The 17,219-nt window shown below is 39.5% G+C and overlaps 1 protein-coding gene across 2 annotated transcripts in view; it reads left to right on the top strand.

The window, feature by feature from the left end:
- Positions 1 to 17,219, top strand: part of LOC126458039 (uncharacterized) — a 425,031-nt gene that overhangs the window by 75,559 nt on the left and 332,253 nt on the right. The window contains exons 1-2 of one of the 2 annotated variants that reach the window (XM_050094830.1): positions 2,464 to 2,839; positions 11,737 to 11,783. In XM_050094830.1, the coding sequence (XP_049950787.1) occupies positions 11,738 to 11,783 (46 nt within the window). In that variant the 5' untranslated portion in view covers positions 2,464 to 2,839; position 11,737. Of the gene's footprint in view, positions 1 to 2,463; positions 2,840 to 11,736; positions 11,784 to 17,219 lie in introns of those variants that run through there. The other variant, XM_050094831.1, reaches the window with a different exon arrangement.

The raw sequence follows: 17,219 nt of genomic DNA, 5'->3' as shown, positions 1-17,219 counted from the left end.
AAATGGCGACAGGAGCCGAGAAAGCGTATGTCGTGCTTGAAATGCACTCACATCAGTCAGTCATAACAGTGCAACGACACTTCAGGACGAAGTTCAACAAAGATCCACCAACTGATAACTCCATTCGGCGATGGTATGCGCAGTTTAAAGCTTCTGGATGCCTCTGTAAGGGGAAATCAACGCGTCGGCCTGCAGTGAGCGAAGAAACGGTTGAACGCGTGCGGGCAAGTTTCACGCGTAGCCCGCGGAAGTCGACGAATAAAGCAAGCAGGGAGCTAAACGTACCACAGCCGACGGTTTGGAAAATCTTACGGAAAAGGCTAAAGCAGAAGCCTTACCGTTTACAATTGCTACAAGCCCTGACACCCGATGACAAAGTCAAACGCTTTGAATTTTCGGCGCGGTTGCAGCAGCTCATGGAAGAGGATGCGTTCAATGCGAAACTTGTTTTCAGTGATGAAGCAACATTTTTTTCTTAATGGTGAAGTGAACAGACACAATGGGCGAATCTGGGCGGTAGAGAATCCTCACGCATTCATGCAGCAAATTCGCAATTCACCAAAAGTTAAGGTGTTTTGTGCAATCTCACGGTTTAAAGTTTATGGCCCCTTTTTCTTCTGCAAAAAAAACGTTACAGGACAAGTGTATCTGGACATGCTGGAAAATTGGCTCATGCAACTGGAGACCAACAGCGCCGACTTCATCTTTCAACAGGATGGTGCTCCACTGCACTTCCATCATGATGTTCGGCATTTCTTAAACAGGAGATTGGAAAACCGATGGATCGGTTGTGGTGGAGATCATGATCAGCAATTCATGTCATGGCCTCCACGCTCTCCCGACTTAACCCCATGCCATTTCTTTCTGTGGGGTTATGTGAAAGATTCAGTGTTTAAACCTCCTCTACCAAGAAACGTGCCAGAACTGCGAGCTCGCATCAAAGATGCTTTCTAACTCATTGATGGGGACATGCTGCGCCGAGTGTGGGAGGAACTTGATTATCGGCTTGATGTCTGCCGAATCACTAAAGGGGCACATATCGAACATTTGTGAATGCCTAAAATAACTTTTTGAGTTTTTGTGTGTGTGTGCAAAGCATTGTGAAAATATCTCAAATAATAAAGTTATTGTAGAGCCGTGAAATCGCTTCAATCATTTGTAATAACCCTGTATTGTAACACATTAATTTCTTTTTTGTACTTTTTAGCCTGAATTATAACACATCATATACAAAATCGTATCAATTCCTTTAGTGAAACAGCTGAGATAATTTTAACCTATGCAAGAATCGATAGTGTACATGGTATCTGCTATCTCTACAAAAAAGGGTTATATTAGGGGAGGGTGATTCATTATAACACTCTCTAATAAACGAAAGAATAATAAGCACCATCCCCACGCAATTCAAAATCATCTTCAGGGTGGATTCTCTTAACAAAAGTCTGTTAACTGTTTCTACAGTTCTCGTTCCTTTGTATCTTCTATCATATAGTGGTTTGCTGTTTTAGTGACTTTTGAGTTTCTATTTTTCTGTGCATTTATCACCTTCCCCTGGATAACTTGAATGTTTTCTTTAAATGTCAGACTTCTCTCTTGAAACTCATTTAAGAGAATGAAAATAGCATATAGTGTAGTGACATGGGCTATGAAGGATTGGTGAACAGATTTTCCTTCCAGTATGTGATGCACCGTACATTCGCCAAAAATACCACTTTCAATCCATATGTCAGGGATGCCAGATGATTCTGTGTCCTTTCCTAAGGCTTGAAGTGCTGTCACTATGGTATGTAGGTCTCCTGGGACTATCACCCAGTTAATGGTAGGAAAACTTCATTTGCTAATTTTTAAGAGGATGGTAAAACCCAAATCTTCTGTACCTATCAACTTGCTGTCTGGTTCCCAAGATCTTTTCATTAACCTTTTCTATGTATTTCAGTGCTGAACCGGAAGAAGGAGCAAATCAGACACACCTTTTTTTGTTTGATATCATGCATAGTTGCATGGTGTGTTGACCAAGTTGATAAAATTTGTTCACTACTGGGACTGAGACAAGCATTCCCTGAATGAGATTTTCACTCTGCAGCGGAGTGTGCACTGACATGAAAATTCCTAGCAGATTAAAACTGTGTTGGGTCGAGACTCGAACTGGAGACCTTTGCCTTTCGCAGACAAGCACTCTACCATCTGAGCTACCCAAGCATGGCTCACACACTGCCCTCGCAGCTTTACTTCTTTCCAGTACCTCGTCTCCTACCTTCCAAATTTCACAGAAGCTCTCCTGTGAACGTTGCAGAATTAGCGCTCCTGGAAGAAGGGATATTGCGGAGACATGGCTTTGCCACAGCCTGGGGGATGTTTCCAGATTTATATTTTCACTCTGCAGCGGAATGTGTGCTGATATGAAACTTCCTGGTAGATTAAAACTGTGTGTCAGACCGAGACTGGGACTCGAAACTTTTGCCTTTCATGGGCAAATCCTCTATCGTTTGTGCTACCCAAACATACTCACACCCCATCCTCACAACTTTACTTCTGCCAGTACCTCGTCTCGTACCTTCCAAACTTGCCTATGAGAGGCAAAGGTCCCGAGTTTGAGTCTCGGTCCGGCACAAAGTTTTAATCTGTCAGGATGTTTCAAGCACTTCCTGCTATATCTTGGGTTGCTGCTTCTCTGAGACACTGTTGTTTTATTGAAGAAGGCAACTGAGCTTTCATTGTAGGACTCTTTTGTTTACTGTTCTGGAAACAGAACATGCTATCAATGGATATATGCTTTTTTCAGCATCAGGAAACAGTAAGCCTGCAAGATTATCCTGAACATCTCTTCCTCAGTTTTCAGGTACGTGTCAATGACTGAATCATGAAGTGTCTTTTCTCCTGTCGAGTGTATCTTTTTGGAAATCCATGGCAAAATGAATAAATCTTCCTTGAATCACATCTGGCAGCAGGTACAGTTCTTAATTTGCATTCCTCTTCAAAATTACAGCCTAGGCTATATTGTTCACCAGCTCTCAAACACATGCATTGTGAACTGAAATTCCAGTGCTATGTAAGAGGTTTACCAGGTTTGAGCTTCAAGTCAACTGATACATAGATGGGCCAATGGAAACTTGCCAAGAGAGATATTGAGTGTGTTTACTTTTATCTGATAATCTTGCGACATGTATAGATTAGTATTTGAGATAAACGATTAGCACTGATATCAGTCTCATTAATTATTTTTCTCTCTGCAGTTATAGAATTTTTCCAATTAAACACCATTTGAAAAAACCAAAGTCTGTTCCTATATTTGATCTGAATCTGCTTTCAAACTCCCATTAAAATTCTAGCTTCCAGAATGAGATTTTCACTCTGCAGTGGAGTGTGCGCTGATATGAAACTTCCTGGCAGATTAAAACTGTGTGCCGGACTGAGACTTGAATTCGAGAACTTTGCCTTTCGTGGGCAAGTGCTCTACCATCTGAGCTACCAAAGCACGACTCACGCCCCGTCCTCACAGCTTTACTTCTGCTAGTAACTCGTCTCCTACCTTCCAAACTTTACAGAAGCTCTCCTGCCCACCTTGCAGAACTAGATCCCGAGTTCGAGTCTCGGTCCAGCACACAGTTTTAATCTGTCAGGAAGTTTCAAAATTCCAGCTGTTGGCATTCAATGGAGATTTTCGTATCACTTTGGCAGGTGTACATTAATGTACATTAATGATCTCTCATCAGTTACACTGCCAGAAGCAGAATTCGTTTTGTTTGCAGATGACACAAGTATTGCAATAAATAGTATGTCGAGTGTAGTTCTAGAAAGATCTGCTAACGATATTTTCATGGATATTAATAAATGGTTTAAAGCCAACTCATTGACATTAAACTTTGAAAAGACTCACTACATGCAATTCAGAACCTGTAAGAGTTTTCCACCCAGCATATGCATAAAGTATGAAGAAGAGCAGACAGAAGAGGTTGACAGTCTTAAATTCCTGGGATTACAACTTGATAATAAATTCAGTTGGGAGGAGCACACCACAGAACTGCAGAAACGCCTTAACAAATCTGTATTTGTAATTCGAGTGTTAGCAGACATAGGCGACATAAAAATGAAAAAGCTTGCATACTTTGCCTACTTTCATTCCATAATGTCACATGGTATAATATTTTGGGGTAACTCTTCAAGTCAAACAAAAGTTTTCAGAGTCCAAAAGCGTGTAATACGTATTATTTGTGGAGTAAATTCACGGACGTCATGTAGAAACCTCTTCAAAGAACTGGGTATACTAACCACTGCCTCTCAGTATATTTATTCCTTAATGAAATTTGTTCTAAATAATATATCTCTTTTTCCAACAAACAGCTCAGTTCATACATACAATACCAGGAACAAAAATGATCTGCACAAAGACTTAAAAGCACTTACTTTAGTTCAAAAAGGGGGCCACTACTCAGGAACACCCATCTTCAATAATTTGGCAGCAAACATAAAAAATTTAGCTACAAATAAAGATCAATTTAAAAGGAGCCTGAAAGACTTACTAGTGGCCAACTCCTTCTACTCCATAGACGAATTTTTTAATAGAAACAAATGATGTATTGTATATATTCATACTATTAGTATTCTTATTTCGGCTAAAAAAAAAAAAAGTTGGCATGTTCTGCATTCACGAGGATCTCCTCAGCATGGATCTATGGAACGAAAAACTAATCTAATCTAATCTAGGAAGCACTTTAAAATCTTCTTCAATGGTGTTTTCTCCTAGATTCGCAACAGCTGCATCTTTTGTACCCTTGAGACAAACCGTTTCAGATTCGCTTAATCGTTTTGAAGCAGAAAACATTATTCCTAGAATATGTTCTTCGAGAACCCTCATTGTCACAAACTTTGAAGATAGTTCCAATCCAGTGGAATGAGACACATTCAAATATGTGTTGTGCAGAGCAGCTATACGTTGACTTACATTAAATGTATTCACAATTGAGAATAAGAATAATCATACCATTCTACAGCTGATGGTTGTCCTTATTCACAATTGTGAATACATTTAATGTCTTCATAACGGCTGTAGTTGCCACAGCGCCTGTTTCTTTGGATACTGCAATATCGTATACATGTGACAAGTCATTCCTCATGAAACTCTAACATATTCAGAAACTCAATATTTCAAGCCACTATTGCCATTGATTTATGTTTTCTTCTGACCTTAACTAGTGCTGTACGTGACATACGTTACATTTTAGGTCCAGCATGCAACATGATGCAAAATATCAACTGTGTGTGCATATGTAGGATGGATTGCCACATTCAGTCTCACAATCCTTGCCTTGTTCAAATTAGCCTCTCTTTTATCATAAGAAACATGTTGCAACTAGTATTTTCAGATTGCTTTCGAATCACAAACGAAACAATTTTATTTATCATACTGTGAAATTTGACGTCATATAAAAGGCTTAGAGACAACCAGATCCTCTACTTGAGTTACTTCATCTTCTTTTGTCAGAAAACTGTTGTCACACAGCTGTAGCCTTTTTTTGTGAGTGAAATTCTTGTAGCATTAAGATGCCATCTGATCTGCATTTTCACACCTTCCATCTTCTCACTGGGAGCACTTGGTTATGGTTTCTGAGTGTTTTTTGTAGGTGTTTTCCCCAGGATTTTCAACCACCTTCTCTCTTCCTTCCGTATTACAAATCGCACATGTTTCACTGTACGTACTTCATTTTTCTCTGTCTGGAGGATCAGCTTCAACAATTGTCTTCAAATTTTCACTCATTTCCTCTGTTTTCTGGTACCTAAAACGAAAATATCCAAACACTAGAAAACAATACAATGTAATACGGCCATTTATAATCAAACATGGATTGTAACTTTAATCTACACATTTACTGACAGAGAGGCAGGCTGACAGAGATATTTTTTTGAAATTTTGACCAAAACAGCTATATTCACACAAAAAGTGCTAACACCGTGACATATGTGTATAAAGTACATAGACCTTTCTATTCTTAAAAGATAGAGTTAAAATCGAATGATTAGGATCGATTAAGCGGGCGATGACTCATCATTTTCCCCATCCCCCCATCCAGTCACGTGTCTGACATGTTCATATCACTTTTCTCATTCCCTACTTTATAAGGAACAAAATGATACCATCCACAATACTCTGCCATTAAACTGCACACAGGATAAAAATAAGTGACACTAGAAAACTGACTGTGCCACTTACAAAATATCTTCAACAATTGAGGTTTTGCTTCTACGGCAACGAGTTAAAATTTCATAGAGTGGCTGAGATACTAGTTACAGCGCTACTAGCGGCAACCAACGCAAACTCGGCCGCCATGTTCTCCTTAGTCAAAACATTAGGAAAGCGTTACTGTTGTTTGTGTTGGAAGTGTGTCAGCTGTTGTGATATTACTGCAATATTTAACTTTTCTAGTTGACTCTTTTGTTACAAAATATAAAGTCAACACGCCTGCAGTGTGTTCAGCGTTCAACTGCACAAATCGCAGCGATAAAACAACAAATATTTCATATTATAAGTAAGTATATTAGTACCGAAATACGACACACGTTTTTTAATGTTTATTAAAGAATCATTTGCATTGGAACTGTAATTATGCTTAAGACAAATGCAGGAAGTAATTTATTTATCGTTGATTACAGATTTCCTTTAAAAAATAAGGAAATTACAAAAAGATGGGTTATAAATATGAAGCGAGAAAACTGGTTTCCTACTACAGCCAGATACTTCTGTTCAGATCATTTTGAAGAGAAATATATGTACCACACAAATGTCCAGAGGCGCCTTTTGTCAAAACCAGTACCTACTATCTTTAACTTTCCACCACATTTACAAAAGCAAGATAAAGTATTACGACCACAACCCAGAAAGCGATCTTTCGATAGTGCTATTACAGTGACATCATTAGCACAAAGTAAGTCAATAATTTAATTTTACTCCGTGTTCTTATTACTTTGAATTACATACTTTCTATTATAATCTTATGGTGTAACTCTGTTATAAACTTATGATGTAACTACATTCTTTCAGTGCCTGTCGGACCCACATCTGTTTCTGCTGACCACAATTACTGTCTACCAAGCCCTAAGAAGTTGAAAACACAATATAACAGAGTACAAGCAGAGAATGTGCGACTAAAGAAGCGGATAAAGCAAATGAAGCAACTTAGTGTACGACACAAAAGAAGAATAGTGCAGTTACAGACTTTAGTTGCTGGTTTGAGAAGAAGGCTATGTAGTTCAGTTTCTGATATGTTAAACAGTGAACATGTAGTTGGTTTGTTGAAGGAGCTATTGGAACTTCAGTGCAGTGCTAAAGTATGCCATTATTCTCAGCAAATAAGGAAATTTGCCCTGACCCTACACTTTTATTCTGCCAAGGCATACAGCTACTTACGAAAATTTGTGAAATTACCCCACCCAAGAACGCTTCGACTTTGTTATTGAATTACTATGCTTGTGTTAACTACTTGTAACACATATTTCAAATAAATTCTCGTTCACAGTGTACTGGTTTTTGAGGCTTTGACTATTTACTTTGAAATAGCGACAAAAATATCGCATTTCTGCGCCCGTTACTGTTTCTAATACTTAACCACAGCATGTTTAGAAGTTTCACCGTAATATTCTGGTGGTACCTGCTCTAATTGCATTAATTTATGGGCAACAAGTAACGTTATAGTGAATGGACAGACTTATTTGAGTTGTCTTGTAGTGTTATCTACATCGAAAAGTTTAGCCATATTTCGACAAAAACATCCCTTTTTGCTGTCAGTGTACACTGAAATCACTGCTGTCTATTGCTTGTTTTAGAAAAAGTAAAGGTAGTATGGGCTATTTCAAGTAAGTCAAACGCAGTTACAAGGGGGCGGGACTCAGCAGACGAATGCCTTGACTAAAGAAAACATGGCGGCCAGAACGTCAATTTGCTTCAAACATGGCGGACCTATAGCCACTCTATGAAATTTTAACTCGTTGTTCTACGGGGATGTCATACATTCAAAGGTTGGCGAGCATGTGCTGAAGCACTGGCTTCCGGCTTATGCCGATTACTGCCATCTTAGGTCTGGAATGAAATTGTTTAAGCTAAAGTGCTTCAAAGTACGTTATAGAATAATAAGTGAAATGGGAAATAAATATAACATGCAACATACCATTTCCTCTCACTTCATTTGACTGTCAGGGACGCCTTTAATGAGAGCTCTTTCACCTATTCTGACAGATGTGCAAAGGATATACCAAATATGGTATAGTCTGTCGGTAAACTGAAGAGTGAACGAGCGAGTCCCCACTCTGCCTACACTGCTACGTCACAAGGCGCTTCTACAGGCTGTTTCACAACGAAGTACCGTCCCTGCCGTGGCGCGCGCTTTAAATCTGTGTCGATTCCGTGTACAGAAACGTCTCGGCTACGTTTATTTTTAGACAAATGCATTAAGAGTATAAGGAAAACGAAAGACGATAGCTTCTTCGAAACAAAACATTATAGAGTAGATACTATTAACATAAGAACGGAAGTCAGGATTCTACTACAAACATAGAACCTAATGCCTATTCATGTGAACGTATGTTCCTCTATTCGTAAGACGAACCAGATATAGTGCAATCAATCTGTAGAATTTAAGGTTTGTTCTTACTTTGTGTTTCTACTAAAAGGTAGAAATTTTCTTTGAAGGGCTGCATTGAAACATAACAATTCTTGCAACACGAAGAGTGTGTAAAAAGTAACCGGAAATTTATAATTTCGTGTGTTGTATTAGTTCGATTCGCACTGCTTTTTTTTGTCACTGTCTTCGTAAACACGTCTGAAAACTATTTCCAAGTAAATCCCATTTCACACAATGTCTTGTGTAAAACATCTTTCTGCCAAGGAAAGTGTATTTTTTGTTTCGCGGCAGTAAGTAATTTCCGTAATGTGGGCACTATTTTTTGGTTTATGCAAAAGTCCTCGATCGTTTGTCGAATGACCGATTTTGTGAAACTGTCTATAACGATGGGTTTCCTCCCTAAATTATTAGTTTTCTTTCGCGGCTATTCAAGTAAACCATGCGCCTTGTTTTCGCGTTCCTTCCTTGTGTGTCCTATTGTGGCGAGGCTGACGTTTGCATAAACTGCAGCCCTCTGATTGGGACTAGTAATATTAGCCAGCAGTTCTTTTTGTTTCGCCTCCCGAACACAGGCTGTAATAATGTTAGAGACGATCGAACGCCCGTTATTCCGCAAATACCTCATTCTCTTCGTATTCAGCACATTTTCTTAAAATGCAGGGCGATTATCCATCACTTCCCTGTACTGAAGTACATCAGTGAGTACACATAGTCAACTGACTGACACTGGCAAACTAAGATCCCACGAACAGAAATGACGTATATCACTGCACGCCAAACTACACCGCTAGACAGGTAACGGGCAACTGATTTTGGGTGGCCCTGTAGGCCAGTGGCAGGGTTCTTCCGGGAAAGGCCACTTCCCCCACCAAAAGCGGTGCTCGCTCTTGAGTTTACAGACAGACTATAGAAACATCGAAAAGCTGTGCCAGTTAATGAAATAGCGACTTTTAAATTCTAGTAGAAAGAGCTGTTGCAGAGCACTGACACAGCTTCACATATGGCTATTTAGAAGCTTTTTTTAAAAGTGCGGTTTACAAAACATTTATTCAAACACTGAAATAACTTTGAGAATCTTTGTGACAATTTCAATGATTGCAGTATCTTGTCAACGCAGTTTCAGCAAAATAAAGATGATAAATAAACTACTTAAGATCATGTAGCCCTTCCGGTACGGTATAGGTGAAGCTGGCTGTCAAATTCAGTATATTGAGAGAAAACGACACAAACGTCAAATTTTGCTTCAATGACATACCGGTAATCAATAAATTTGCTCCGCCCTAAACAAGAAAATGGAAAGGAATATCATAAAAACACAAATCTAGGAAAGGAATATTTTCTCGACTCTTTAATTGCAGTCCCTTTTCTTTTGTTTCCAGTTAACAATTTATCCACTAAAATAATTTATGAGGTGCAAACGAAATCTGTCTTTCATTATACTTAATACTAAAAATTCTAGCTGCTGTTAAACAATTTATTCTGTGAAATATTTCTCATCTATAGCTAATTTAAGTAATACTTTTCAATAAAGCTTCATTTTCATTAACTACTTCACAAATGACAAGATTTCCTCAATTTGTATAAGAAAATGGAAGAAGGTAGTTCTTCTGGGGGACGAGGGGAGATACGGCATTTTTGGAAGCTCTGCCAGGGTCTCAGAATCACCTCGGTACGGCTCTGTCTAGCAATGTCTGATGCTCGTGTTTAGATTTGAGCTCGTACCAACAATGAAAAAACTAGTCCGACTTACTCGTATTGTTAACAAATTTTGCCTACCGGCATTGGTATGGAAACAGACGGTCTGTCTATAAATGAGGTTACTGTCGTAACACTCGTGCATCTCATTCGAGAATTATGCTCAAGTGTGTGGTACCCATACCAAATAGAACTCACATGGGATACTGGACATCTACAAAATTGGATAGTATGCATGATCAAAGGTTTGATAGGTTGACGTGAGAGCTTCACGAAAATAATGAAAAACGTGAAGTGACACGCTTGAGAAAAGGTGTCAAGTATCCTGTGAAAACGTTCTTACAAATGCGGTGTGCAGCATGTATGTATGGCTTCTGTTGGGACCGCTTAGACGAAATAAGACTAATTCCACCGCATGCATGGGCATTAACCCAGCCATTCTTACCTCCACGCTGGAAGAAATCATGGCATATGGTACAATGAGAAGAACAGTTCGCCATGCTCTTCAAAACAGCTTACAAAGTATGAATGAAGGTGTCTAAGCAGATCGCATGTGCTAATTACCTTAGTCGATAATTTTTGATCTTTTCTGTTCGCCACATCTGGAGTTTCACTTTTATTTTAATTGGGTGTTGCATGCGGAATCATAAAGGCCGTTCGTTCTTTCCCGTTTACGATCAGTGCGAAAGTAAGCGTGCCCTATGTTTTTTTTATATAACTTTTCTTAATTACAGCACGTTTAATCATAAGTTAGTTTCTGGAGGTTCATTATGGATTAGGTCTGCATCATCCAAAAATCCTTGTGTTAGCAAGGTGTTTTCTCATAAGTCTGTCGTGGAAACAGAATTCTCAGTAGCATAACTTTTACTCTTAGTCAATTACTGTTTTGATTTTTTGATGCAGTTGAAAATCATTACCAGTACATGACTGGCAAAAGGGTACTGATGGTGGCATAAAATTCCTGATAACCAGGAAGTGTACCAATTCCCAGGAATAAAGCTGAAATTTCTTCTGATGATGTCATTTATGAGAAGGAGATGTTAAGCTTGGTGGTCCCTTGTTGCTAGACACTAGTAATTGGTTGTGCTTAACTTAAGATTTCATCTTCATCCATTTCTTCCATTTGTCATTAATATAAACATATTCCACATATTTTATTTACCTGCTTGAAACAGTTGCGCAGAAGGCATGCAAACTTTTAAGTGAAAAGGTGTCCAAAGTATCCTATAAAAGAAAACACTCACCATTAAAGTTGCGATTAAAACAAATTCCAGCTTCTTCTCCCATATGACAAATAATTTGTGTACCAGTAGTGTACAGCGTTTAAATACTTTTAATTATCCATTAAGTTACACATTTAGCAGTATAATTTGTAAGCATTTCTGTTTTACTGATGGTTCCCTTATAAACACAAAAAAATATTTTTCAGGATGGAGACAGGAGCTGTATTTTACATAAATGGAGTGAGACATGCCGGTGAGTTTACATTACGAGATACAGTGAAGTACAATGTAATAGGCTATCTATATATTTAAAGTGTAGTGGGTACACAAACTCTTGTACGAAACAAAAGTAGGTCTCATTATTTAATGAAAATGATGGACAAAATAAGAATGACTACTTTACTAAAAGTCTTTTCCACTGTAAATTTCTGGTTTATAAGAGAAAACATCACTTTACTTTGCAGCGTGATTATTGGCAATAGGTATGGATGGACAAGAAGTATGAATACTCAGAATAGCATCATGTACTACCTACTAATATTGTCAGTGACAGCAGTTGAATTGGATTCTTGCAAGCAGCCTAACTTTGAAACAAAGTTCAAATGATTTTTCTAGCCACTGGTCTTACCTGTAGAGTCGGGGAAAAACTTCTTTTTGTGCAAAAAGATCTTTTAATGTGGTCTTCTATTACAGACATATGTTACGGGTGATACATAACAACAACCAAGAAAAACAGGAGCAGCTTACTGGAGCTATCCTTCAAAATTTGTCTTCACAGTATCCCCACAGAAAGTTGTTAAGTTTATCCATTTAGTCACAAAAGATGCCAACTTAGACACCTGACTTCAAACCTGCACACCCTCATTAATTTACAAATATCTGTTATAAGCCCTATGCTCCATCTCTTCTCAGTTTGTTTGAGTATCAAGTAATGTACTAAAAATTTATACGCCTATAGACTTAGTTGCATTGGGCGATCCTTAATATTTGAAACCTGTTGTGAGAGGCTGAACTTAGGACATCACTAATTTGCATGTAACAGTATAATGAAGACAATTCTCTCCAGAAGGATCATAGGTCCCATTCTGAGGGAGATGAGAGGAATTGATTGGGGACGATTAGATGGAGGTGGGAAGAGGGCCAGATATTTGCCCTTCTGCCTCTTCATTCCTCTCCCACTCACATCAATCCTTCTTTCCTCCTTGAGAAAAAAACCTGTAATGCCAAAAGCTAGGAGTTGTTTATTTTGATGAGTTTTTGTTGGCTCTACAGAACTTATGCCTCCTGCAGGTAGGTTCTGGCCATGCCAAATGCCTATTTGTGATTTTAACTTACTCCACTTAAATTCAGGTAATTTCAGTGTTGGCTTCTTGACCTCATTTGTTAGCAAGGCTTTCTGCAAGTGTGATAACTACAAACTAAGACTTTTCAGCCTAGGAAAAGTTCCTTTCTTTCTATACTTGTGTACTCATTTGGCTTATTTATTTGGGAGAACATACAGTGTAGTACCACCAGAGATCTATTAATGGGACCATATGACCTACTAAAATGTGCACAAAAGGTAATGCAATATGCTACAGTAATTTCTATTCCCATTGTATGATATTTATCTGGGCACTAGACATGAGTATAAAGATTCATAACCATTATTTGTACCTGTCCACAGGACAAGAAAAATCATTTGTCAACTGTGCTTTGCTTGTTCGAAAGTGCAAGTGAATGTTGCACTATGTCGCCAATGTTTATGAGATGTCAAATCTAACGCAATAGCTTGTATGAACATGGATCTCAAATTTTCCTTGTTTCTTAGCTGTTACTTGCATTATAGCTTTTTGTTGACAAGAATCTTCAAAAGACAAAAATGTAAGAGCGAGTAAATGAGTAAGAGCTGTACCCCTCTCTCACTGGGTGTAACACCGTGGTGAGGGTTACTGTAAGTTAGTGGTATAATATCAAGCAATGTTTGATTTATCCAGATACTTGCAATCATCTAGCCACATAGAACACTATGTTGCTTGAATTGTCAACAAGTTACTGTGTGTTCTTAAGGACTATTACAGTTCATTTGATTATCAAAGAGAAATCACTACTGGTACCTAGGGAAATGGAATAGTTTGGCATGTCATGTGACTTGGATGTCGTAAGAACTAGGATTGTTTGTCTGCATGACAGTCAAGTGCTGGATGAGCAAGACACTCACTAAGAAAACCATAGATTGTTGCCATATCATGAACTCTTAGTACAAAGAACACTCCATATCTGACATTATGTAAGCCCTGAGGATTTCATGTGCCACTTTTTCAAGAATGAACTGTGAGTACCTCAATTTGTGGCAATAACCTCTACCATCATAGGCAGCTGTCATGAGTAAAAATACATTGTTGATTGATTTCTATTGATCATTGCCGATTCCAACAAAAGATAGACTAGCCTCAGTGCAGCAAATGACTCACCATTTCAATTCTGTATGATAACAACTACCAAGCAGACTCCAGTTCCCGTTTGATATACAAGTGCAAAGAGGCAAGTTAAGTGTTTATCTTTTCGTGTGTGTGTGTTGTTTTCCCTAGTATATTTATTAAATTTTGTGCATGTTTTCTTTGCTGCTTAAGAGGTTTAATATCATGTTTTTGTAGGTGTAAATTCATTCAGTCTGTAACACAGTAGTTGTTCATTTGTTTTGCTCTGAAAGTAACACTTCAGCGTCCATTGGTGACAAATCAGGAGGTAGCAAGCTGCATATCTAGAATTCTGTCTGCTTTTATAGCTTACTTCTTCAGTTAAATTTGCTAGGATGTCTAGGATGTGTGCATGCTGTGTGCAGAAGCAGGAGCAGCTGGTCGCAGTCCACCAACAGGGCTATCGTCAGTCACCTTCAGGCTGCTTTCTCGGGTTGCAGTCGTCACAGAGAATCTGGCGTGTCACATGGGACACCTCAGGTGTCACTTGTTTTGCCCATGGGCTCTGCTTCTAAGGCACCACCTACTGCACCCAAAGCAGCGTATCTGTCGTCACAGTGGTACTGGCGAGTGGTACTGCAGTTGCGTCGCTCGAGGAGGGTGGCTGCTGTGGAGACTGGCCACCTGGCCTCATTCATTCACCCTGTGAGTGAACAGGTGGCTGCTCCTTCAGCAGGGTCGGAGCAGGCACATGGTGGGAAGGGTTCACTAGTTATCAGGAGCTCCAATGTTAGGCGCATTATGGAGCCCCTTAGGTAGATAGTGTAGGGCTGGAAAGAAAGCCAATGTGTTCTCGGTATGTCTGCTGGGGGCCTCATCCAAGATGTGGAGGCAGCCTTACTGCAGCTATCAAGCGTCCAGGGTACAGTTATCTGCAAGTTGTGGCTTACGTCGGCACCAACGACACCTGTCGCATGGGGTCTGAGCTGATTCTCAGTTCGTACACATGGCTGGCAGAGGTGTTGATGACTGCTGGCCTCCTATGCAGGATCCAAGCAGAGCTCGCAATTTGCAGCATTGTTCCCAGAGTTGATTGGGGTCCTTTGGTTTGGAGCTGAGTGAAGGGTCTGAACCAAAGGCCCCATTGACTATGTGACGATCTTAGCTGCAGATTCCTAGACTTGCTTTATCATGTCGGGATTGTAAGATTCACCTTGATAGATCAGGGGTGCACTACACAAAGGAAGCAGCTACTTGGGTTGCAGAGTAATTGTGGGGTGCACATGAGGGTTTTTTATGCTAAGCAGTAGTTGAGGTGCTCCAATGAACCAATGAACACTCGCCAGATGATATGCGGCAAAGGAAGTCAAACAGTGTCCGAATAAAGACAGTGTGACTGTCATAATTTTATCAGTAAACTGCCAAAGTATTTGTAATAAAGTTCCCAAATTTACTGCTCCGGAAAGTTCTGTGGCTCAGATTATTCTTGGGACTGAGAGCGGGCTGAAACCTGAAGTGTAAAGTTCTGAGATAGTTTGCAAGTCATGAAATGTATATCAGAAAGACAAATTAGAGACTACATGAGGGAGAGTGTTCACTGTAAGTGACAAAAATATTACTTGAATGCGCAGTGTCGGTTTCTTCGAAAGAACAGACATCACACAGATCCAGCAACTGTGAAACACCATATGTAAGTTGAAGGGAGATTCACTGCTATCAGCTGCAGCAGGACATTTTTTGCGGAATCAGCCATGATGAGTGAGAATGTGTACCGGGCCAGGATTCAAACCCGGGATCTCCCACTTGCTAGGCAGATGTGGCAACTACTGCGCCATCCAGGACACAGCATTGTCGCAACTGCACAGACTATTTCCATAAACCTCACAGCTGATCCACACTCCCATCTAGTAGTAAGCCTAGTAAGCAGGAGATCCTGGGTTCGAATCCCGGTCTGGTACACATTTTCACACATTGCTGCTGATTCTGTAAAACGTGTCCTGTTGCAGCTGATAGCTGTGATCCTCCTTCAGTTTGCATATAGACAAAAATATTGTCTCTAGTGAGGTTGAAGTTGAGTGTGACAGTGAAGTTATCTGGTCATGAATAACAGGTACAGGTGAAACCAAGTTAATTGTTAGATGTTTTTACTGGCCACCCGATTCTGCTGTGACAGTTTTAGTCATTCAAAGAAAGTCTATAGTCAATAGTGTGTAAGTACCTAGATCATGCAGTACTAGTTGGAGGCGACTTTAACCTACTGAGTATAGACTGGTATATCTATGGATTCATTGTGGGGGATACAGACAGGCAGTCATGCAAAAAAATACTTTTGAACACATTTCCTGAAAATTGCCTTGAGCAGCTAACTCGGGAGTCCACATGCAATGGAAATATTTTAGACCTTGTAACTACAAATAGGCCGGACTTTATCGACAATGTCATAGAAATGGGGATTAATGACCATGATGTCATTATTGCAACTATGAGTACGAAGGTTAAGAACTCAGTCAAGAAGGCAAGGAGAGTGTTTCTGCTAGATAGAGTAGATAAGCAGTTATTAACATCTCACTTAGACAGTGAATTGGCACCACATAGTTCCAGTAAGATGGATGTAGAGGAATTATGGACGAAGTTTAAGCAGATTGCAAATCAAGCTCTGAAGAATTATGTTCCTAGTAAGTGGATAAAGAATGGAAAAGACCCACCGTAGTCAAGTAACAAAATTCGGAGGATGCTGAGGAAGTAGAGGCGTTACACTCTCGGTTCAAAATGGAATGGACAAATGATGACAAATGAAGGTTATTAGAGATTCATGCACCCGTGAAAAGATCTATGTGCAAAGCATACAACTACTACCACCTTAGCTAAAGATCTGGCAGAGAACGTGAGTAAATTCTGGTCTTGTGTAAAATCATTAAGTGGGTCTGAGATTTCCATTCAGTCCCTTGTTGATTAGTCTGGTGTGGCAGTTGAAGATAGCAGAATGAAAGCCAAAGCTTTGAATTTCACGTTCAAGAAACCACTCACACAGAAGAATCATACAAACTTATGGTCATTTGTCCATTGGACAGGCTCGCGTATGGATGACAAAGTAATAAGCATCCCTTGTGTAGAGAAACAACTGAAAGATTTGAAAGCAAATAAATGACCGGGTCCGGATGGAATCCCAGTTCAGTTTTACAAAGAGTACTCTACAGCATCAGCCCCTTACCGTGCATTTATCGTGAACCTCTTGTCCAGCACGAAATCTCAAGCGACTGGAGAAAGGTGCAGGTGACTCCAGTATATAA

The sequence above is a fragment of the Schistocerca serialis genome, chromosome 2 (assembly GCF_023864345.2).
Source record: "Schistocerca serialis cubense isolate TAMUIC-IGC-003099 chromosome 2, iqSchSeri2.2, whole genome shotgun sequence".
NCBI classification, from domain to species: domain Eukaryota; kingdom Metazoa; phylum Arthropoda; class Insecta; order Orthoptera; family Acrididae; genus Schistocerca; species Schistocerca serialis.
This window is presented reverse-complemented; position numbering and strand designations above follow the sequence as displayed.